This window comes from Ovis canadensis, chromosome 15 (genome assembly GCF_042477335.2).
Source record: "Ovis canadensis isolate MfBH-ARS-UI-01 breed Bighorn chromosome 15, ARS-UI_OviCan_v2, whole genome shotgun sequence".
Lineage (NCBI taxonomy): Eukaryota > Metazoa > Chordata > Mammalia > Artiodactyla > Bovidae > Ovis > Ovis canadensis.
This window is the reverse complement of record NC_091259.1, coordinates 57,705,835-57,730,804: the sequence shown is the minus strand read 5'-3', so window position 1 is coordinate 57,730,804 and position 24,970 is coordinate 57,705,835. Positions and strand designations below refer to the sequence as shown.

Below are 24,970 nucleotides of genomic sequence, written 5' to 3'. Positions count from 1 at the left end.
TCTATGAAGACCTACAAGACCTTTTAGAACTAACACCCCCAAAAGGTGTCCTTTTCATTATAGGGGACTGGAATGCAAAAGTAGGAAGTCAAGAAACACCTGGAATAACAGGCAAATTTGGCCTTGGAATGCGGAATGAAGCAGGGCAAAGATTAATAGAGTTTTGCCAAGAAAATGCACTGGTCATAGCAAACATCCCCTTCCAACAGCACAAGAGAAGATTCTATACATGGACATCACCAGATGGTTAACATCGAAATCATATTGATTATATTCTTTGCAGCCAAAGATGGAGAACCTCTATACAGTCACCAAAAACAAGACCAGGAGCTGACTGTGGCTCAGATCGTGAACTCCTTATTGCCAAACTGAAACGTAAATTGAAGAAAGTAGGGAAAACCACTAGACCATTCAGGTATGACCTAAATCAAATCCCTTATGATTATACAGTGGAAGTGAGAAATAGATTGAAGGGCCTAGATCTGATAGATAGAGTGCCTGATGAACTATGGACTGAGGTTCATTACATTGTACAGGAGACAGGGATTAAGACCATCCCCATGGAAAAGAAATGCAAAAAAGCAAAATGGCTGTCTGGGGAGGCCTTACAAATAGCTGTGTAAGGAAGACAAGTGAAAAGCCAAGGAGAAAAGGAAAGATATAAGCATCTGAATGCAGAGTTGCAAAGAACAGCAAGAAGATATAAGAAAGCCTTTGTCAGCGATCAATGCAAACAAATAGAGGAAAACAACAGAATGGGAAAGACTAGAGATCTCTTCAAGAAAATTAGAGATACCAGGGGAACATTTCATGCAAAGATGGGTTCAATAAAGGACAGAAATGGTCTGGACCTAACAGAAGCAGGAGGTATTAAGAAGAGGTGGCAAAAATACACAGAAGAACTGTAGAAAAAGATCTTCATGACCAAGATAATCACAATGGTGTGATCACTCACCTAGAGCCAGACATCCTGGAATGCGAAGTCAAGTGGGCCTTAGAAAGCATCACTATGAACAATGCTAGTGGAGGTGATGGAATTCCAGTGGAGCTATTTCAAATCCTAAAAGATGATGCTGTGAAAGTGCTGCACTCAATATGCCAGCAAATTTGGAAAACTTAGCAGTGGCCACAGGACTGGAAAAGGTCAGTTTTCATTCCAGTCCCAAAGAAAGGCAATGCCAAAGAATGCTCAAACTACAGCACAATTGCACTTATCTCACACACTAGTAAAGTAATGCTCAAAATTCTCCAAGCCAGGCTTCAGCAATACATGAACCATGAACTTCCAGATGTTCAAGCTGGATTTAGAAAAGGCAGAGGAACCAGAGATCAAATTGCCAACATATGCTGGATCATGGAAAAAGCAAACAAGTTCCAGAAAAATATCCATTTCTGCTTTATTGACATGCCAAAGCCTTTGACTGTGTGGATCACAATAAACGGTGGAAAATTCTGAAAGAGATAGGAATACCAGACCACCTGACCTGCCTCTTGAGAAATCTGTATGCAGGTCAGGAAGCAACAGTTAGAATTGGACATGGAACAACAGACTAGTTTCAAATAGGAAAAGGAGTATTCAAGGCTGTATACTGTCACCCTGCTTATTTAACTTAAACACAGAGTACATCATGAGAAACGCTGAGCTGGAAGAAGCACAACCTGGAATCAAGATTGCCGGTAGAAATATCAATCATCTAAGATATGCAGATGACACCACCATTATAGCAGAAAGTGAAGAGGAACTAAAAAGCCTCTTGAAGAAAGTAAAAGAGGAGAGTGAAAAAGTTGGCTTAAAGTTCAACATTCAGAAAACTAAGATTATGGCATCTGGTCCCATCACTTCATGGCAGATAGATGGGGGAACAGTGGAAATAGTGCCAGACTTTATTTTGGGGGTTCCAAAATCACTGCAGATGGTGACTGCAGCCATGGAATTAAAGGACGCTTACTCCTTGGAAGGCAAGTTATGACCAACCTAGACAGCATATTCAAAAGCAGAGACATTACTTTGCCAACAAAGATCCATCTAGTCAAGGCTATGGTTTTTCCTGTGGTCATGTATGGCTGTGAGAGTTGGACTGTGAAGAAGGCTGAGTGCTGAAGAATTGATGCTTTTGAACTGTGGTGTTGGAGAAGACTCTTGAGGGTCCCTTGGACTGCAAGGAGATCCAACCAGTCCATTCTGAAGGAGATCAACCCTGGGATTTCTTTGGAAGGAAAGATGCTAAAGCTGAAACTCCAGTACTTTGGCCACCTCATGCTAAGAGCTGACTCATTGGAAAGGACTCTGATGCTGGGAGGGATTGGGGGCAGGAGGAGAAGGGGATGACCGAGGATGAGATGGCTGGATGGCATAATTGACTCGATGGACGTGAGTCTGAGTGAACTCTGGGAGTTGGTGATGGACAGGGAGGCCTGGTGTGCAGCAATTCATGGGGTTGCAAAGAGTCAGACATGGCTGAGTGACTGAATTGAAGTGAACTTCAGATTATAATACAAAGCTATAGTCATCAATATAGTATAGTACTAGAATAAAAATAAAACTATAGATCAATGGAAGAGGATAGAAAGCCAAAAATCAAACCCACACAGTTATGGTCAATTAATCTTTGACAAAGGTAGCATGATTACACAATGGTGGAAAGAGTCTCTTCAACAAATGCTGCTGGGTAGACTGGACAGCTACATGTGAAAAAATGTAGTTAAATCTTTCTTTAACATCATATACAAAAAATAAGCTCAAAATGGGTTAAAAACCTGAATGTGAAACTGAATACTACAAAGCTCCTAGTGGAAATCAGCAAAACACTCTCACATAAATTGCAGCAATATCTTTTTCAGTCCCTCTCCCAGCATAATGTAAATAAAAACAAATAGGACCTAATTTAAGTCAAAAGCTTTTGCACACCAAAGGAAACCATAAGCATAACAAATAGAGTACCCACAGATTGGGAGAAAATATCTGCATATGATGTGCCCAACGAAGGAGAAGTCTCCAAAATATATAGCCATGAGGCTTAATATCATCAAAACAAATCAATCAAAAATCTGCATAAGATCTAAATAGACATTTCTTCAAAAAGACATGCAGATGGCCAAGAGGCACATGAAAAGATGCTCAAAACTGGTAATTTTTAGAGCATTGCAAATCAAAAGTACAATGAAATATCACCTCACATCAGTCAAAATGGCTATCATCAAAAAATGCACAGGACTTTCCTTGTGGTACAGTAGATAAGAATTCACCTGTCAATGCAGGGGACACAGGTCCGATCTTTGGTCCCAAGAGATTCCACATGCCGTGGAGCAGCTAAAGTGCATGTGCCACAACTACTGAGTCTGTGTGCTGCAACTACTGAAGCCTGTGTACACAGAGGTTGTGCTATGCAACAAGATAAGCCACAGCAATGAAAAGCCTGTGCACCAAGCAAAGAATGGCCCCACTCTCTGGAACTAGAAAAAGTCCGAACAGAGCAACAAAGACCATTTGTAACCAAAAACAAATAAATTATTTTTAAAAATGCGTAAGCAATAAATTCTGGAGTGGTGTAGGGAGAAGGGGAACCTCTTACACTCTTGGTGGGAATTCAAACTGGTATAACTGCTATGGAGAACAGTATGGAGGTTCCTTCAGTTCAATTCAGTCGCTCAGTTGTGTCCGACTCTTTGTGACCCCATGAATTGCAGCACACCAGGCCTCCCTGTCCATCACCATCTCCCAGAGTTCACTCAGACTCACGTCCATCGAGTCAGTGATGGCAGCCAGCCATCTCATCCTCTGTCATCCCCTTCTCCTCATGCCCCCAATCTCTCCCAGCATCAGGGTCTTTTCCAATGAATCAGCTCTTCACATGAGGTGGCCAAAGTATTGGAGTTTTAGCTTCAGCATCATTCCTTCCAAAGAAATCCGAGGGCTGATCTCCTTCAGAATGGACTGGTTGGATCTCCTTGCAGTCCAAGGGACCCTCAAGAGTCTTCTCCAACACCACAGTTCAAAAGCATCAATTCTTCAGCGCTCAGCCTTCTTCACAGTCCAACTCTCACATCCATACATGACCACAGGAAAAACCATAGCATTGACTAGACGGACCTTAGTCGGCAAAGTAATGTCTCTGCTTTTCAATATGCTATCTAGGTTGGTCATAACTTTTCTTCCAAGGAGTAAGCGTCTTTTAATTTCATGGCTGTAGTCACCATCTGCAGTGATTTTGGAGCCCCCCAAATATAAAGTCTGACACTGTTTCCACTGTTTCCCCATCTATTTCCCATGAAGTGATGGGACTGGATGCCATGATCTTCATTTTCTGAATGTTGAGCTTTAAGCCAACTTTTTCACTCTCCTCTTTCACTTTCATCAAGAGGCTTTTTAGTTCCTCTTCACTTTCTGCCATAAGGGTGGTATCATCTGCATATCTGAGGTTATTGATATTTCTCCCAGCAATCTTGATTCCAGCTTGTGTTTCTTCCAGCCCAGCGTTTCTCATGATGTACTCTGTGTTTAAGTTAAATAAGCAGGGTGACAATATACAGCCTTGACGTACTCCTTTTCCTATTTGGAACCAGTCTGTTTTTCCATGTCCAGTTCTAACTGTTGCTTCCTCAAAACTGAAAATAGAGCTCCCTTATGACCCTGCAATCCTACTTCTGGGCATATATTTGGAGAAAGCATGTTCAAAGGGATACATACACCCAATGTTTATTGCAACACTCTTTATAATAGCTAAGACATAGAGGCAACCTATATGTCCATTGGCAGTAGAATGGACAAAGAAGATGTGGTACACATATACAATGGAATATTATTCAGCCATTAAAAATAATGCAATAAAATGCCATTTGTAGCATCATAGATGGGCAGAGATTGTCATACTGAGTGAAGGAAGTCAGAGACAAACATCATGTAACATCCCTTATACGTGGAATCTAGAAAAATGATGCAAATAAACTTATTTACAAAATGTTAACAGACTCAGACTTAGAGAATGAATTTATGCTTACCGGGGGGAAGAGTAAGGGGAAGGAGATTGGAGAGTTGGAGACTGACAAGTACACACTGCTGTATTTATTTAATTTATTTTTTTTACTTTACAATATTGTATTGGTTTTATCATACATCAGCATGAATCCACATTTGGTGTCCACCGCACTGCTGTATTTAAAATCAATAGTCAATAAGGACCTACAGTATAACACATGGAACTCTGCGCAGTGTTACGCGGCAGCCTAGATACAAGAGGAATTTGAGGGAGAATGAATACATGTGTGTGTATGACTGAGTGGCTTCTGCTGTGCACCTGAAACTATCACAATATTGTTCATCTGCTATATACTAATTAAAAAGCATTAAAAATGTAAAAAAATTAAAAGTTTCTGTATAATCTTAATAAAATGAAAATACAACCTACAAAATAGAAAATATTCACAAATCATATCTGTAATAAGGAGTTAATATCTAAAATATATGAAAAACTCATGACAGAAGAAAACAATCCAATTTAAGAATTATGGGGGAGCTGAATAGACATTTTCCAAAGAAGACAGACAGATGGGCAAGAGGAATACGAAAGATGCTCAACATCCCTACAAATCAGGGAAACAAAACCACAAAGAGATGTCCTTTTATACTTGTTAGTATGGCTATTACCAAAGAGAGAAAGTACAAGTGTTGGTGAAGATGTCAATAAGAGTATAAACACTTGTGTACTGTGGTGGGAATATAAATTGGTGCCGGCACTATAGAAAATGGTATGAAGGTTCTATAAAATACAAAAAGTAGAACTACTATGTGATCCAGAAATATTACTTCTGAGTATTTATCTGAATGAAACAATCTCTGTCTCTAGGGTATTTGTACTCCCATATTTATTGCAGCATTATTTACAGGCACCAAGAGGTAAGTGGCCATTGATAGGTCAAGAAAGAAAATATGGTATATAGAATATTGCACAGCCATAAAAAGGAAATTCTAATATTTATAACAATGTGGATGAAACTTGTGGGCATTATGCTATGTGAAATAAGTCATATAAAGACAATTACTGTATAATATCATTTACAAATGGAATCTTAAAAAAATCTGAATTTACAGAGAAGAAATAGGTGGCTGCCTGAGGCTAGGGGATAGGTAAAGTGTGTGAAAATGGTATATAAAAAATATATGGTACAAACTTCCAATAGTTAAGTAAATCCTGGTGATGTGATATATAGCCTGGTGATCATATTTAACTACTGTATATTGAAATGTGCTAAGAATAAATCTTAACAGTTATCATAAGAGAAAAAATTGTAGCTGTGGGGTGATGGATATTAACTTATGTGATAATCATCTAACAATATATACATATCAAACTTATAAAATTATATTATTTTTAGGTACACAATTATATGTCAGTTTAAAAATTAAAGACATAGTAATATGCATTCGTTTCCTCTAAGTGAAAAGTCAGTCTGGAAAGGCAACATACCATATGATTCAACCTATGTGACATTCTGGAAACGGCAAACAATGGAGATAATCAAAAGATCAGGGGTTGCAGGGGTAAAGCATAGGGAGAGATGAGTAGGTAGCACAGAGTGATACGAGGGGAGTGAAAATACCGTATATGATACTATGATGCTATAATAGAGGATACATGTCACTGTATATTTGTCCAAATCCATACAACACCAAGAGAACTCTAATGTATGCCATGGTCTTTGGTTATGATGCATCTATGTAGTCCCACTGTAACAAATGTGTTACTCTGGTTGGAGATATTGGTGATGAAGGCAGAGGGTAAATAAGAAGTTTGTACACCATTCTCATTTCTGCTGTGAGCCTAAAACCACTCTAAAATATACAGTATCTATTACATTCAGAGTCCTTTTACTTCAAGAAAACTTAAGGGTCTGGTGGTGTGAAGGATATTGAGAGATCCCTTATAATGTGATGGTATGGTGAAGGATAAGATGGTGCATCTGTTCTCTCCTATAAAAAAGGTGGGAGGAAACAGATCATGGGCGGCTTTGGGTTTAAGAGGCAACATGTTCCTGACTTGGATGTATTACCCTGGCCCACTTACTGAATGACCCCCTAAAGCTTCTAGTTTTGACTTGGGCCCAGAAATAGAATGTACAGCAGGTTCAGGTTACTGTACAAACTGCCTTGCCACCTGGGCCATATGATCCAGCAAGTCCAGTGATGCTTGAAGTATCAGTGGCAGATAGGTATGCTGACTGGAGCCTTTGGCAGACCCCTATAGGTGAACTGCCAGAGAAGGCAATGGCACCGCACTCCAGTACTCTTGCCTGGAAAATCCCACGGGTGGAGGAGCCTGGTAGGCTGCAGTCCTTGGGGTTGCTAAGAGTCAGATACGACTGAGCAACTTCACTTTCACTTTTCACTTTCATGCTTTGGAGAGGAAATGGCAATCCACTCCAGTGTTCTTGCCTGGAGAATCCCAGGGGCAGGGGAGCCTGGTGGGCTGCCGTCTATGGTGTTGCACAGAGTTGGACATGACTGAAGCGACTTAGCAGCAGCAGCAGCATAGGTGAACTGCAGTAGAGACAAGTAGAGTTTTAGAGTAAAGCCCTGCCTTCTTTTCTGGATGACTACTCTCCATTTAAGAAATAGCTTTTGGACTACTACTGGGCCTTGGTAGAGGCTGAATGCTTGAGCATGGGCCATCAAGTGACCATGTGACTGGAGCTTCCCTTCCTAAACTGGGCTTTATCTAACTCACCAAGCCATTAAGTGGAGCATGAATAGCAGGACTGCATCAAATAGAAGTGTTATACATGTAAACAAGCCCAAGCATGTCATGAAGGCACAGCTTACATAAAGTGGCCCCAGTGCCCATGGTCTGCCCTCCTACTACAGCTTCTCCATGCCTGCAGCTATGACTATACAAGGAGTTTATAGAGGAAACTAACTCTTGGGCCTAGTTTATAGAAGGTTCTGTACAATATACAGGTACCACCTGAAAATAGACTGTCCCTTCCTGGAACATCCCTGAAGGAAAGTGCTGAAGAAAAATCTCCCTGTTGGCAGAACTTTGATCAGCACAACTAGTTGTTTACTTTTCTTGGAAGAAGAAGCAGCCAGAGGCACAATTATATACTGATTATGGGGTTTGGCCAATGGTTTGGCTGGATAGTCAGAGACTTGGAAGGAACATGATTAAAATTGGTAATGAAACATTAGGGAAAATGAGAGACATCTCTGAAAGGATGAAAAATGATGTGTCTCATGTAAATGCTCAAAGGATGACTTCAGCAGACAAGGATTAAAAATCAGGTGGATAGGATGACCTGTTCTATAGATAATAATTAGCCTTTTCCCCTAGCCATCCCTGTCATTGCCCAGTGGAGTCATGAACAAAGTGGCCGCAGTGGCAGGGATGGAGGCTATATATGAATCCAATAATAGGAATCACTAAGGCCAGTCTGGCCATGTTCATTGCTGAGTGCCCAATCTGCCAGTACCAGAGACTAACACCAAGTACCCACTATGGCACCATTCCCCAAGGTGGGGCATAGCTGCTTGACTCACTTGAAGCAGAGCCTCACAACCAAACCCAGCTTGCATCAGATTCCCAGCAGATCTGCAGATGCATAAACAAATCCAGTTGAGGTCAGAAGTCATCTCTGCCAATCTCCAGATATATGAAACATACATTTTTATGTATGTACAACATATATTTTATGTTGTATACCACTGAGATTTTTGTGGGTATCTGCTTTGTTCCACAGTCCATTCCGAAATATCAAATTGCCAACATCTGTTGGATCAATGAAAAAGCAAAAGAGTTCCAGAAAAGCATCTACTTCTGCTTTATTGACTATGCCAAAGCCTTGACTGTGTGGATCACAACAAACTGTGGAAAATTCTTAAAGACATGGGAATACCAGGCCATCTGACCTGCCTCCCGAGAAATCTGTGTGCAGGTCAAGAAGGAACTGTTAGAACTGGACATGGAACAACGGACTGGTTCTGAATTGGGAAAGGAGTACATCAAAGCTGTATATTGTCACCCTGCTTATTTAACTCATATGCAGAGTACATCATGTGAAATATGAGACTGGATGAAGCACAAGCTGGAATCAAGATTGCCAGGAGAAATATCAAAAACTTGATATGCAGATGACACCACTCTTATGGCAGAAAGCAAAGAACTAAAGAGCCTTTTGATGAAAGTGAAAGAGGAGAGTGAAAAAGTTGGCTTAAAACTCAACATTCAGAAAACTAAGATCATGCATTTGGTCCCATCACTTCATGGCAAATAGATGGGGAAACAATGGAAACAGTGAGAGACTATTTTCTTGGGCTCCAAAATCACTTCAGATGGTGACTGCAGCCATGAAATTGAAGATGCTTGCTCCTTGGAAGAAAAGTTATGACCAACCTAGGTGGTGGTTTAGTCACTCAGTCGTGTCTGACTCTTGTGACCCCAGACCCCATGGACTGTAGCCACCAGGCTCCTCTGTCCATGGGATTCTCCAGGCCAAGACTGGAGTGGGCTGCCATCTCCTTCTCTATGACCAACCTAGACAGCATATTAAAGAGCAGAGACATTACTTTGCCAACAGTCTAGTCAAGGCTATGGTTTTTCCAGTAGCCATCTATGGATGTGAGAGTTGGACTATAAAGAAAAATGAGCGCCGAAGAATTAATGCTTTTCTTTTCTTCTTCTTCTTCTTCTTTTTTTTTTTAGAATTAATGCTTTTCAACTGTGATGTCAGAGAAGACTCTTGAGAGTCCCTTGGACTGCAAGGAGATCCAACACCAACATCTCCTTTAGTCCATCCTAAAGGAGATCAGTCCTGAATATTCATTGGAAGGACTGATGCTGAAGCTGAAATTCCAATACTTTAGCCACCTGATGGGAAGAACTGATTCATTGGAAAAGACCCTGATGCTGGGAAAGATTGAAGGCAGGAGAAGGGGACAACAGAGGATGAGATGTCTGGGTGGCATCACCGACTTGATGTACGTGAGTTTGAGCAAGCTCCAGGAGTTGGTGATGGATAGGGAAGCCTGGTGTGCTGCAGTTCATGGGGTCACAAAGAGTTGGACACAACTGAGTGACTGACTGAACTGGCATTTTGGAAAATAAATGTTTGTCATTGTTATATAGTAAATGGAATAATAGATTAAATAAGTATTTCCAGGCTGTAAGATCTTATTTGTCCCTATGTTTTATGGAAGAATGACCTTATCTTTCAGGTGACAATCATAACCTCCTACAGAGGATGAATTGAGCCCCACCTAGAAGTCTAATAGTATATGAATTACATTACCATGTAATATAGTCTATGTTTGTGTCATTAGTGTTTACTGTTATTTTTAGGTTTTCCACCCAACCATGTTCAAAAGAAATAAGCAAAAAGTTTGAACTAAAGGTAGAACATCATTTCTGTGTGTGTGTGTGTGTGTGTGTGTGTGTGTGTGTGTAAATGTCAGAGGAAACTATAGGAGCAGAGGTGGGAAATGAGCATAAATAAGTCTCTGGTCTCTAGCTACACTCTTTCTCTGCGGCCATTTCCAACTATCTGACATGGGCTTAGAGATTCTCTTTCAAAGTTAATAATATTAATAGACAGATATGTAGAAATATAGACAGAACTAGAGACACATATATATAATTTCTAAACAGTCTGAGGAAACAAAGGAGTCATGAGATAAATGTAGAAGAAAGCATATGTGAAAGATTGTAAATAAGGGCTTGTGTGACCACACAAATGCTAGTTGTCAGGATTAATATTAAGGAATTCTTTACTATATAAATTTGTATTGGATAAGGAACACAGGTCAATAAGCCCATTTCCCATCTGCTTTGCCTACCTATTTATTCCATGATACTGGGCCCTGTGATGGGGAGTTTACAGAACACCACCTATTGAACTTAACATTTCCTTGTCTCAGGACATAGAAGTCTAGCATCCCTACCATAGCAATCCATGTATTCCCAGCCCCTAGCATAGATTTGGCACTCGATATTTTGTGAATGGACTCATAAAAAAGAGGAAGTCACATTCTTGGTGAAAATGTAAGATACATCTGTGTGAAAATAAGGGTTGTATGAATGCAGAGAAATGTCAGAAAGACTTGTCTTAGTAAAAGTATTTAATGAGGGGGGTTGCCCATTGGGATGTAGAGCCCAGAAGAAATCAAAGAAGGCAAACACTGATGTATTTGAAGAAATAAATCTTAATGAGCAAAGCTGTCTATATAGGAACCTATAGCCCTGGAAGATCATGAGCTCCCCAAAGCTGGCAGTATTAGGTTGGCCAAGGAGTTCTTTTGGTTTTAAAGTAAGAATAGGACACAGTTTTCATTTTTACCAAGAACATTATTGAACAACGTAGTCACTGTTTTGTTCCACTCACTGCCATTTTTTCAGGCAACTTCATAATTCCGTCTTCCAAAAACTATAATTTTGAACAAAGAACTGTTCAATGTGTCTTTTATAGTCTTCTAGGGAATTGAAATTTTTCTATGAAGAGAACTTTGTAAAGATGGAAATAAATGGACACCCAAAGGTGCAATGTCTGGTGAATGTGGCAGATGAATCAGAACTTCCTAGCCAAGCTGTAACAGCTTTTGCCTGGTTGAAGAAATATTTGGTCTTGTGTTAACCTGATGGAAGATTATGGGCTTTCTGTTGATTAATTCTGGAAGCTTTTCACTGAGTGCTGCTTTCACTTGGTCTAATTGGGAGCATTACTTGTTGGAATTAATCACTTGTTTTTTTGAAAGGAGCTCATAATAGAGGACTCTATTTTAATCCCATTATATACGTAACATCTTTGGATTAAGTCTGGCCTTTGATGTGGTTGGTGGTGGTTCATTTCAGTTGCCTCATTATCTCTTCCACTGCATATTATTGTACAAATATTCATATTTCATTGCCCACCACAATTCATTTTAAAAATTGAATGTTTTCACCATGTTTAAGTAGAGAATTGCATAAGGAAATATGGTTAAGAAAGGTTTTTTCACTCAATTTCTGTGGAATCCAAACAAAATGATTAACATAAAAGCTGGTATAAATGATTCTCAACACTTAATATGCATTATTTTGAGTATGTTGGCTATCTCCTGTATGGTATAATGTTGATTGTTCTTCATGTCTCAACTTGATTGCTATCAACATCAACTACTCTACAAGAACATGGAACATGAAAATTTGTAAACCACTTTTAGACATCTAATTAGTCACAGCACCTTACCCATACACTGCACAAAATTCTTTTCTGCATGTCAGTTGTGTTTTCACCTTTCTTGAAATAAAGCGTAATATGCCAAAAATTTTCATCTTCAACAATAAAGTTACTTTTGTAGCCACAAATTTTCTTAATGCATGCTTATATGACAGCTGTCCCTGTACAATCTAACAAAACTGTTTCAAAAGAACTGAAAGACAACTAAACACTACTAGAGCCATCTTATGGCAGGAAAAATGAAATGAACCTTTTGGCCAATCGAATATTTAAGCAGAGATGGAGCATGAGCTGTCAGACTAAAGGAACATTCCTGCCTTGGATGAAATGTTGATCCTTATCTAAGTCTGGACTGGATTAATTCACCAAATCCACTTAGTTAACTACCTCAAAAGCATCTCTGTGTTATTAAGTGATGTTGGGGAGAAGGGTGGGTCCAACCTTTGCCTCTGATAGAAAAGTGGAGTCTTTGCTGTCTTCTCTAAGTCAGCAGTTTGAGTCCAGAGGCTACCAGAATACAAGGAACCTTGAGTCCTCATCAGACTGGTGACTCCAAGTTTTAGGACATCAGTTCATTTTTCATTTCACGAGGAAAGAGCTGAACACAGAAGTCTGATAACCCTCTACCTTCCTCATTCTCTCATTCCCTCACCCCTATTCAGTTTTCTGCCTGTCCCATCCTATCTCTGCCAGCACCTCACTGTCACTTACACATCCTTTCTCAGGAACAGTCCTAAGACTCGTTCACGAATCTGCTTGGTCTTGACCCCATAGATGATGGGATTGACCATGGGTGGGAAGAGCAGATAGAAATTGGCAAGGAGGATGTGCACATGTGGAGCAGCCTGGCGAGCTACCCGGTGCATGACTGAGGAGATGACAACAGGTGTGTAAAAGGCTAAAATAGCACCTATGTGGGACACACAGGTCCCAAAGGCCTTGTAGCGGGCCTCCTGAGAGGCAAGCTGTAGAACTGCCTGGAGGATGAAGATGTAAGACAAGGTAACAAAGAGCAGGTCCAACACTACTATGAACATGGTCACAGCAATGCCATAGATGTTGTTGAAGCGAGTGTCCCCACAGGCCAGCCTTACCACGGCCATGTGCTCACAGTAGCAGTGGGCAATCACTGGACCTCGGCAGTAGTGGAAGCGTCTGAGCAGAAAGGGGAGTGGAGTCATCAGGGTCACAGCCCGAGTCACAGCAGCCAAGCCGATCTTGGTGATAAGTGGCCCGGTGAGGAGGGTGCTGTAGTGCAGCGGCTTGCAGATGGCCACATAGCGGTCAAAGGCCATGGCCAGCAGCACCGCCGACTCCATGATGGAGAAGGAGTGGAGAAAGAACGTCTGGACCAGACAGGCATAGAAGCTGATCTCTCGATCCCTGAACCAGAAGATGGCCAGCATTTTGGGAAGTGTTGTAGAAGAAAGGACCAGATCAATGGCTGCCAGCATGGCCAAAAAGAGGTACATGGGCTCGTGGAGGCCTGCATCAGCCTGAATGATGAAGAAGAGGGTGCAGTTGCCAAGCAGGGCCAGTGTATAGGCTGAGCAGAAAGGAACAGAGATCCAGACATGGGTGCTCCAGGCCTGGGATCCCCACCAACAGGAAGACTGCTGGATGAGCTGAGGTGATATTGGAGGCTGACAGGGCCAACAGAAATTCTCTTTCTCTGGTCTCCTTCCCCAGGGCCCTTCCAAAGAGTACACAGTGTCAGCAGGATTATAGTGTTCAAGTTCAAACTCTTATCATTTACATGGAAGGCTTAACCCTTGGCCCTACTTCTGGACCTTAAAAGAAATTGCAAAGTAATCATAATATGAATTGTGGGACATTATATATTGTCTCTGCCCTCAAGATGCTTATAAAACTATTGAGTGGTCAGGACATCAAATTGCAATAGAGCTAAGAAGGCTTCCTTCATAGAAGAACTGAGTGGATGAAGAGTTTTTGTGGTTTTTGTGTAGCCAAGGACAGCTTTATAAAGGACATAGATACCTGCTCAATTCAAATCTTATCCTAAAACATTCATTGTCTTCCTTTGCCTCCCATCTCAACCTGTACTCCTAATTACAAAGGGGAGTTTCTCTTCTGAAATGTCAAGCTTGAATACATAACAAATAATTAAGCCTGGCACTTTCTGAAAAGCTGCTTCCTCTAAGTATTGATATTATCGGTCATTACCTGACACTCAGAAATCTCAAGTAGGGCAATAAAGCACCATCACCTGCAGCTAACTTGAGAATGTGAAAAGCCCCATTATTCTCCTTCCCTTCAAATTTAACTTTTATCTTGATACACTTCTACCTTCAACTACTTTTCCTTCTACAATTCATGACATTCAGAAGAGATGCTCCACTCAATTTTTGGAAGATTGGCCTCTGAATTTCTTGGGTTTCACATCTTTGTTCTTTCTGGGATTTTTAATCTTCTTTCCCCTGCTTTTACCATCATTTATTGTGAAAATGCAGCATCATTTGTTTCCCAAAATTTTGAATGGTGTCCCTTCTCTTTACTCTCAGTTCCTACATAAAGTTTCTTCCAAGGATTAACTGAGATAATCTTTTAAAACACTCAATACAGTAGATGAAAGGATAAAGAAAATGTGGCATACATGCACAATTAAATACTATTAAGCCATATAAAAGGAGAAAATCCTGCATTTGTGACAACACAGGGACATTGAGGGCATCACGTTAAGTGAAACAGTAATACGAAGAAAAGCAAATATTGTGTAATATCACTTACACATGGAACCTAGAAGAAAGAAAAAAACCAAACTCATAAAAACAAATTGGTGGTTGGGAGGTGGGGTTTGGGGTGTGGTTGAAGGTGGTCAAAAGGTACTAATTTCCAGATATAAAATGAATAAGTTCTGGGGATATAAAATGCAACATGGTGACTTCAGTTAAAAATAGTATAGGGACTTCCCTGGTGGTCCAGTGGTTAAGACTTCACCTTCCAATGCAGGGAGTATGGGTTTGATTCCTGGCTGAAGAGCTAAGATGCCACATGCCTTGTAGCCAAAATATCAAAATAAAACAGAAGCACTATTGTAACAAATTCAATAAAGATTAAAAAAATACTCACATATTTGAAAGTTGTTAATAGATCTTAAAGTTCTCATCACACAAAAAAAAATAACTATGTGAAATGGTAGATATTAACTAGTGGCAATCATTTTGTACAATATCCATGTACAAAATCATTGTATTATACACCTTAAACTAATTCAATGTTATGTCAACTGTATCCCAGTAAAACTGGAAAATTTCTTTTTTATTTTTTTTATTTTTTAATTTTTATTTATTTATTTATTTATTTATTTAATTTTTTATTTTTTTATTTTTTTAATTTTAAAATCTTTAATTCTTACATGTGTTCCCAAACATGAACCCCAAGCACAAATCTAGAGCATTTAAAAGTGCTCAGTAAATGTGAACATGTGTTTGAATTGAGAAATCTAAAAATATTGACAGTCATATGGTTGGTAAGTGTCAAAGATCAAACTTGAACTTGGAGAACTCTGGTTTCCTACCTTCAAATTCAGTGTCTTATATCGCTTAAATCTGCTTCCACCCTGTTGCTTCACAAGTAGTTCATGCTCAGGTTAAATAAACATAACTCATTGCCCTAGTATAGAAAAAAACTTTACAGTCTAAAGAATTGGGCCCATATAGTGCTGCTGTACCAGCAGAAAATCAATGATATTTTTAAAGTTTTAGCTTCCTCACCTTTCAATAAAGGTAATAGCTATACTTCCCACGACCATCTTACTGAGCTTTATTGTGAAGAAAGATGGAATCATGAGAACAGACCTTGATAACTGTGAAGCATTGTACACATACCAACATTACTGTTGTCCTTCCCTAGCACAAATTTGCCCTATTTTCTTTTTTTTTTTCTAAGATAAAGTGGATTTTTTATTTATGTTTTTGTTATTGACATACAATCAATACATAACATTAGTCCCACGTTTACAACATAATAATTCAATACTTGTATATACTGCAAATTGGTCACCAGAATAAGTATAGTTAACACCCATAACCAAGCATAGTTACAATTTTTTCTTCTGAAGAACACTTTTAGGTTCACAATTTTAGTAACTTTCACATATACAATTCAGTTTTATTAACTATAATCTCCCATGAAACATGTTATATAACCATGGCATTCATTTCATAAGTGAAAATTTGTACCTTTTCACCACTTTCACTCATTTCTCCCACACCCATCTCCCCATCTTCAGCAGCCTAAACAATCCATTCTCTGTATCTGTAAGATTGTTGTTCTTGTTGTGTAAAATTTCATATGTAGGCAAGATCATATTGATATTTCTCTGTTTCTCTGACATTTCACTTAACATTAGCAAAACGCCTTCAAGGTCCATCCATATTTTCACAAATGGCAAGATGTCCTTCATTTTAAAAGTTGAAATACATATACATATGCATACACATATGTATCTCCCAGAGGAGAAAATGGCAATCCACTACAATATTCTTTTATTTATTTATTTTTAATTGAAGGATAACTGTTGTATAGTATTGTGTTGGTTTCTACCAAACATCAACATAAATCAGCCATATGTCTACCCATGGATAAGTTTAACTTTGTCTTAAAAATTCCATGGATAGAGGAGCCTGGAGGGCTACAGTCCACGAGGTCACAAGAGTTGGACATGACTGAATGACTGAGCACACACATATGCACAATCGTGTGTGTGTGTGTGTGTGTGTGTGTGTGTGTGTGTAGGCTTCCTAGGTGTTACTAGTGGTACAGAACCCATCCACCAATGCAGGAGGAATAATAGACATGGGTTTGATTCCTGGGTTGAGAAGATCCCCTGGAGGAGGGCATGGCAACCCACTCCGTTATTCTTGCCTGGAGAGTTCCACGGACAGAGGAACCTGGCAGGGGTTGCAAACTCTAAGACATGACTGAACAACGATGCACATATTCACATACTTATTTTAATTTTGGTGAGTGTTTTCTGGCTAGTTTGTAGTTCTTCTTCTTGTTTCTTCTTCTCTTGTTCCTTTCCTTTGTAATTTGATTATTTTCTCTAGTGCCAATGTTTGGATTCCTTTATCTTTGTAGTAGATACTATAGGTTTTTGCTTTGTTGTTAGCATGAGGTTTACAATATCAGCACAATCCTGTATCCCTTGGCTTCAAACCTTCCTCCAGCTAATAGCCCTTGTTTCTCTTTCCCTTCACAGCACAACTTGTTTAGAAGTTTGACTGTATGAAATCTCTACTTCTTCATCTCTCATTTAATTCTCAATCTTTCCCAATCTAGCTTCCATCTTCACTACTCTCCATACACTGATCTTGTTATCACTTCCTTTCCCCTCACTCTCACCTTCTCCTTTTCTGCTTTTTATTCTCACACTTCTCTAGGTGTTCTCTGATTTCTTTTGGCTTTTTTTGTTTTGTTTTTAAATCTGTCTCTGCCCAGGAAATTCTCAGATGCATAGCTTTCACTTTTACTATTAGATATTTCCAGTTAGATGTTCCACAGTCATCACAAATAAAATATGGCCAAGACAAATATTTCTATCTCACCACAAAATATTTCCTCCCCGGGATGTGTTCATCTCAGTAGATATTACTGCTGTCTGTCCTATATCAAGCTCAGAACCCTAGAAGCAATCATTAATCTTTCCCCTCTTCCTTCATTTCCAGTTCATCAGTAAATCTTATTAACCTGCAAAATGTATTTCACCCCCTATGCTTTTCCTTTTTTCCTGCCAACATTCTTATTTAAATCACCATCATCTTTCACCCACACTACAAAAGCCTCACATCTGGCATCAGTGGTCTGTATATTGGATACTCCGTAATCCATTCTCCTTACTACAGATGAAGAGACTGTGGCTGCTACATAGCTTCAGTCATGTCTGACTCTGTGCGACCCCATAGACGGCAGCCCACCAGGATCCCCCATCCCTGGGATTCTCCAGGCAAGAACACTGGAGTGGGTTGCCATTTCCTTCTCCAATGCATGAAAGTGAAAAGTGAAAGGGAAGTCGCTCAGTCGTGTCCGACTCTTACCGACCCCATGGACTGCAGCCTACCAGGCTCCTCCGTCCATGGGATTTTCCAGGCAAGAGTACTTGGGTTGCCATTGCCTTCTCCGAGATGAAGAGACTATTAAGGCTAATTTATATTATGCTAGGCCTTGTCTAAGACCTTCTTGGAATTACCATTGCACTAAGGATGAAATCCACACTCCAACCCTGGTTTACAGGTACCTGCAGCGTCTGGTCCCTGCTCATTTTTCAGCCTCATCTCCTTTCACCTATGCTTCAGTCATACAGCTTCTGCCATACCCTGCTCAATAATGACGCCCCGTGAATCATCTGAATTCTCTCATGCTGTTCTCCTCTCTATGCCATTTGTATTCCCAAAGTCACATCATCTCTTGCCAGTGTCACTAGAAAGCTCTCCCTGTAGTTTTCCACCCTACTCCATCTACCTACCACAGTGTGAAAGACCTACTTAAAACCACTGGCAATCTCATGACTACAAAAAAAACTTAAAACTGCTTAACATGGATACAAACTTGGTCTTACCTAAATTAGCCTCACTTCTTACCATTCCTCTAAAAAATATTTATCCTAGGTTCAGCCACACTGAGGTACCTGCGTCACTTTCTAGGTCAGTCTTACTTGCAGCTAGCAATATTTATCTGGAATACTTTCCTCTGTCTATTTCCACACCTGGCTAAGATCCTGCCACCATCTTGGTGAAGCCTTCTCAGACCCCTCCTGGAAGATTTTCTCAATGTTTTCAATGAGGACTCATTAATGAGTTGAATTAAACAACACGGGGAGAGAGTGATGTATGTTGCTAATGCACTTATCTGTCCATTCGTTGGACCATGAATGCTTTTAGTACAAGAATTTTGCCTTTTTCATTTCTGTATTCACAGACTCTATTGAACCTGGTTGTTGCTCAGTAGGTGTTCTTTAAATAAATGCATAGGGGAGGGAGGTGATACATGTATATTTATGGCTGATTTGCATGGCGATATGGCAGAAACCAACAGAACACTGTAAAGCAATTTCCCCCAATTAAAAATCAATTTTAAAGTAGTCATTAAAAGATAAACAAATGCATGAAGGACTCTCTTCAAGAAGAAACTTCCTCCTCTGTGCTGCTGGATAATATATCATCTGATGCAAAGTGACGCTTACTGGATATATCTTAAGCACCTCCACAGATGGAAATTCTGTAAAACCTTCCATCAGTTTTGGCTAACTATGTCAGAATAAGAAGTTTTTTTCTTTTTTAAATTAGAAACTTCTCCAAGTCTAATCTGCATTTCCTTTGACTAAGCACTGGGATCAACAACATGGAAGCCCCATGATGCTGAGGCTGTGTTTTTACGTTTACTGCCAGTATATCCTTGGTACCCATAGCGAAATTCACCAGTATTTCTTGAATGAACAAGAAAATATCCTCTTCTCCGTGGTATCACCCTATGCTAAGTGAATGTGCTTTTCCAGTTCCAAACAGGTTTCCCCTCCCTGAGGATCCACTTCTTGGGAACTCCTGTTGACCATCACTGGTCCTCCAGTCTCTGCCCACACAACCTCAATCTCACAGCTTCCCATTCTGTTGAAAATTCCTAATAATTCATCATCTTCCCTCCTTCCAGATTCAACAAAAATACACCTCTAGTGTCATTTACAACACAACTCTGCTTATCTGGTTTCTTCTCTTTTCCATCACTCTTCAGCCTACTTGGCAGGAGTGTTCTGGCAAGTCCTTACCTGTCATTGCCTTGTTTTTTTGCCTCCACAGCCAGAATGTCAGCAAATGACAAAAGAAAGTCTGTGTCATTTATTTCAGTGTCTCCCCTGAAAGTGCATGTGGCTCTGTATCTCTGGAGTATTCAGTCAGTGATGTAGTGTAGGTAGGCTACACCTTTAACTTGAGAAGATCCTAGAATGATGATGTATATGGGAAACTGAATCCTCAAGTTATCCTGGAGGATATAAGAGGCAGATAAAGGACTGAGTTTCACATCTTCTGACTTTTATACTGAGATTCAATCTATAGGACTACACTGAAAAGATAGAACTCATTGTTGCTGGACCTTTAATAACCAAGTGTAACTGATCTGTCCCTTCCATTTCTTATTTTTGATTTCTCCTTTTTTCCCCCTAGACCATTTCAGCAGCTTTGACTGAGGAGGGGCCAGACTGAGGCAGGAGGAGAGCAAGTAGCACTCACAGGAGGGAGGTACTAACCTCAAAGATTAAACTTGAACAACTCTGGTTTCCTACCTTCAAATTTAGTGTCTTATATCACTTATATCTGCTCCCACCTTGTTTTCCCACAAGGTCTGGGTCACTTAGCGAAAGTCTTATTGAGGTTGTCCCTAACACATGACATAGGAGCACAGGCCTGGGAGGCAGAAGAGGGTTTCTTCTAATAATAATGGGATAGCAGGACCTAGGCTTGTAGAAGATCAAGCATTTGGGGAGGGGTGAGAGAAGGTCTCCTCTTAGACAAGGACAGACATACAAAGATGAAAATGACAGAAGATGAGAAATTCAGGAGATGAGGTCATACTACAGAGAAGGTAAGTTTTCTGTCCAGGCATGAGTCCATGAGAAATGAATCTGCCCTGTGCACCCTGGGTTCATGCCTCTGATCTAGCCTGTTCTCCTCAAACAGGAAGCAATCTTGGCTTTTTATTCAACATTTGGGTAGTCCCTCTGGTGGCAGTGGTTTAGTTGCTAAGTTGTGTCTTACTCTTGCAACTCCATGGACTGTAGAGCGCCAGGCTCCTCTGTCTGTGGGATTTCCCTGGCAAGAATACTGGAGTGGGTTGCTAGTTCCTTCTCCAGAGTAGTGACTAGTATGTAGTCAGGTTTCTGCTGTTATCCTGGTTATTCTGTTTTTTTTTTTTTTTTTTCCCTGCCAGCCCCAACTCACAGGACATTTCTCAGATCTGAGACCCCAGGCCTCCTGTCCCAGCCCTCTGGGTTTGGCTGATCCCAGCATAGGTTCCCCTTCTCTGGTATACTTGCCTCTCACGCCAGTTGTGCAGCTCCCTTACCATGCCCTGTGATCTCCTGTCCCCCACCTACCATCCACCACGGGCCCACGTGATCTCACCCCTCAGCTTTATGCTCAGTTCATTTTCTGGAGGCTTCAGGACAAATGGTGCAGTTTTCCTCTTTTAGTGAGAGAAGGGTGGGAAAGAGGGTTTTAAAGAGATCTGGCTAATTCTCATGATCAGTTACTCTATTCCCCAAAGAAAAAGGAAACAGTAGGCCTTGTCCCTGAGGTACATCTTAAAGGGACCCAAGATGGACCTGGTGTCTCCTCTGGGGTGACTCTGGGGACATTCTGTCCCTGTCTCCAGTCCTCTGGGGTCCCTCCCCTGGTTCCCCTCACATTCTATTGCATCAGTCACTTCTCTCTGGAGGCAGAGAATCCTCTGGTCTCAGCGAACACTGGGCCCCTCTCCATCCTCACTCTCCTTTCACAGCAGGTCCTGCTGAGGACACAGCCTCCCCTGAATATGCAAATGGATGCCTGTTGTTAGGGCTGAGTGTGACTTATACAAGAAGGGTTCAGCGACAACTAGATCAAGGTTTTCTATTCGTTTTGTGTTTGATTTGGAGTTTTGATTTTCTGCTGTATTGTGGATAGAACTGTGATTGGATAGCTAAGGTTATGAGTGAGAAATTAGGTTTGAGTCCCAGTCTGTGACTTTGATGAGGCTGTTAATCTCTCTGCTCCTTGGATTGTTTCCTTATCTATCATGTGGGGACCCTCATCCCGGTCCTGCCCACATCTCATGATTTAGGGAGGATCCAACTGGATCACTGGGGAATAATTACCAATGTCACTATTGCTTCAGTTCAGTCTCTCAGTCATGTCCGACTCTTTGCGACCCCATGAATCGCAGCTCGCCAGGCCTCCCTGTCCATCACCAACTCCCAGATTTCACTCAAACTCATGTGCATTGAGTCAGTGATACCATCCAGCCATCTCATTCTCTGTCGACCCCTTCTTCTCCTGCCCCCAATCCCTCCCAGCATCAGGGTCTTTTCCAAAGAGTCAGCTCTTTGCATGAGATGGCCAAAGTATTGGAGTTTCAGCTTTAGCATCAGTCCTTCCAAAGAACACCTAGGACTGATCTCCTTTAGGATGGACTCGTTGGATCTCCTTATAGTCCAAGGGACTCTCAAGAGTCTTCTCCAACACCACAGTTCAAAAGCATCAGTTCTTCAGTGCTCAGCTTTCTTCACAGTCCAACTCTCATATCCATACATGACCACTGGAAAAACCATAGCCTTGACTAGATGGACCTTTGTTGGCAAAGTAATATCTCTGCTTTTCAATATGCTATCTAGGTTGGTCATAACTTTCCTTCCAAGGAATAAGCGTCTTTTAATTTCATGGCTGCAATCACCATCTGCAGTGATTTTGGAGCCCCCCAAAATAAAGTCTGACACTATTTCCACTGTTTCTCCATCCATTATTGCTTAATTAGCCATTAATAACAATACCAACAAACAGTGGGAAATTCTTAAAGAGATAGCAATACCAAACTATCTTGCCTATCTTAGAAACCTGAATGCAGGCCAAAAAGCAACAGTTAGAACTGATCATGGAACAATAGATTGCCTCAAAATTGGGAAAGGAGTATAAAAAAGCTGTATATTGTCACCCTGTTCATTTAACTTACATTCAGAGTACATCCTGTGAAATGCTGGCTGGCCTGGCGAAATATCCGCAACCTTAGATATGCAGATGATACCACTCTAATGGTAGAAAGCAAGAGGAATTAAAGAGCCTCTTGAGAATGAAAGAGAAGAGTGAAAAAGCTGGCTTAAAACTCAAGATTCAAAAAACTAAGATCCCGTCCCATCACTTTATAGCAAATAGAAGGGGAAAAAGTGGAAGCAGTGGCAGATTTTATTTTCTTGGGCTCCAAAAATCCCTGTGGGTGGTGATTGCAGTCATGAAATTAAAGGTGATTGCTTTTTGGAAAGAAAGCTGTGACAAAGCTAGACAGCATATTAAAAAGCAAAGACATCACTTTGCTAACAAAGTCCATATAGTCAAAGACGTGGTTTTTCCAGTAGTCATGTACAGATGTGAGATTTGGACCATAAAGAAGGCTGAGTGCCAAAGAATTGATGCTTTCAAACTGTGGTGCTAGAAGACTCTTGAAAGTCCATTGGACAGCAGGGAGATGAAACCGGTGAATCCTAAAGGAAATCAATGCTGAATACTCACTGGAAGAACTGATGCTGAAGCTCCAATACTTTGGCCACCTGATGGGAAGAACTGACTCATTGGAAAAGGCATTGATGCTGGGAAAAATTGAAGACAGAAAGAGAAGAGGGTGACAGAGGATGAGATGGTTGGATGGTGTCACTGATTCAATGGACATGAACTTGGGCAGACTTCAGGCGATGGTGAGGGACAGAGAAGCCTGGCATGCTGCAGCCAATGGGGTTGCAAAGAGCTGGACATGACTTGGCAACTGAACAACAACAACATTGTATATTTGTCAGTCCTGATCTCCCAATTTGTCCTATCCTCCCCTGCTTCCCCCATCCATATCCACATGTCTGTTCACTACATCTGAATCTCTATTCCTGTCCGGCAACTAGGTTCATCTGTACCATTTTTGTAGATTCCACATGTATGCATTAAGATATAATATTATTATGACTTACTTCATTCTATGATGGAATCTAGGTCCATCCATATCTCTAAAAATGACCCAATTTTGTTCTTTTTAGTGGTAGGTAGTATTCCACTGCATACATGTAACACATAGTCTTCACTCACTTGTTGATAGACATTTAGGTTGCTTCCATGTCCTGGCTTGTATTAATAGTGTTGCAATGAACATTGGGGTACATGTGTCCTTTTGAATTATGGCTTTCTTAGGGTATATGCCCAGTAGTGGGATTGCTGGGTCATGTGGTAGTTCTATTTTCAGTCTGCTAAGGAACCTCCATAGTGTTCTCTATAGTGGCTGTATCAATTTACATTCCCACCAACACTGCTAGAGGGTTTCCTTTTCTCCACACACTCTCCAGCATTTATTGTAGATTTTTTGATGATGGCCATTCTGACTGGTGTGAGGTAATATCTATTTGCAGGTTTGATTTGCATTTCTCTGATAACTAGTGACATTCAACCTCTTTATGTGCCTCTTGTCCATCTCTATGTCTTCTTTGGAGAAATGTCTATTTAGGTCTTCTGCCTATTTTTTGATTGGGAATTCCTCTAGTATACACAGGAACATATTTTGGTATGCTCTTGGATCCTAATAAAACAGAAAGAAGATCTGGAAATAGTTTTGTGAACATTCATCCTTGCATTACTCAGTAGCTCTGGACTCTGAGTAAGGGCATTTCTTTGGGCAAGTATTCTTCTAGGCCTCATGCTACTCCACACTAATTATTTTTTTCTTTCCTAGGGAGAACATTCTCCACCTCTGGGATCTTATCTCCACTCAGCCACCAAGAAGGCAGAGAGCACTTGCAGACACACAAAACTGAGCTCTAGTCATCAACTCTCACATTTAAGAAATTATTTTGATAAACCCACTGGAAAGTCTTCATATGATCACATCCACCTTGATTTAGGCCTGAAGATTAAACATTTAGGTTCATCCAATAGCTAATGCTGGCCCCAAGATTAAACTTAATCATAGACTCTAGAGAGTCCCATGGGTCTATCTAGATCCCCAAATGCTGTCACTGTTATTTTTCAGC

The 24,970-nt window shown here is 40.6% G+C and overlaps 1 protein-coding gene across 1 annotated transcript; it reads right to left on the bottom strand.

Moving 5' to 3' along the window:
* Positions 1-12,908: 12,908 nt before the first annotated feature.
* On the bottom strand, positions 12,909-15,973 carry LOC138420176 (olfactory receptor 52K1-like). Its single transcript, XM_069553319.1, is given in 4 exon segments — positions 12,909-13,779; positions 13,781-13,894; positions 14,950-14,958; positions 15,936-15,973. Coding segments are annotated over 4 exon segments (1,032 nt in total).
* Between the last annotated feature and the right edge of the window lie 8,997 nt (positions 15,974-24,970).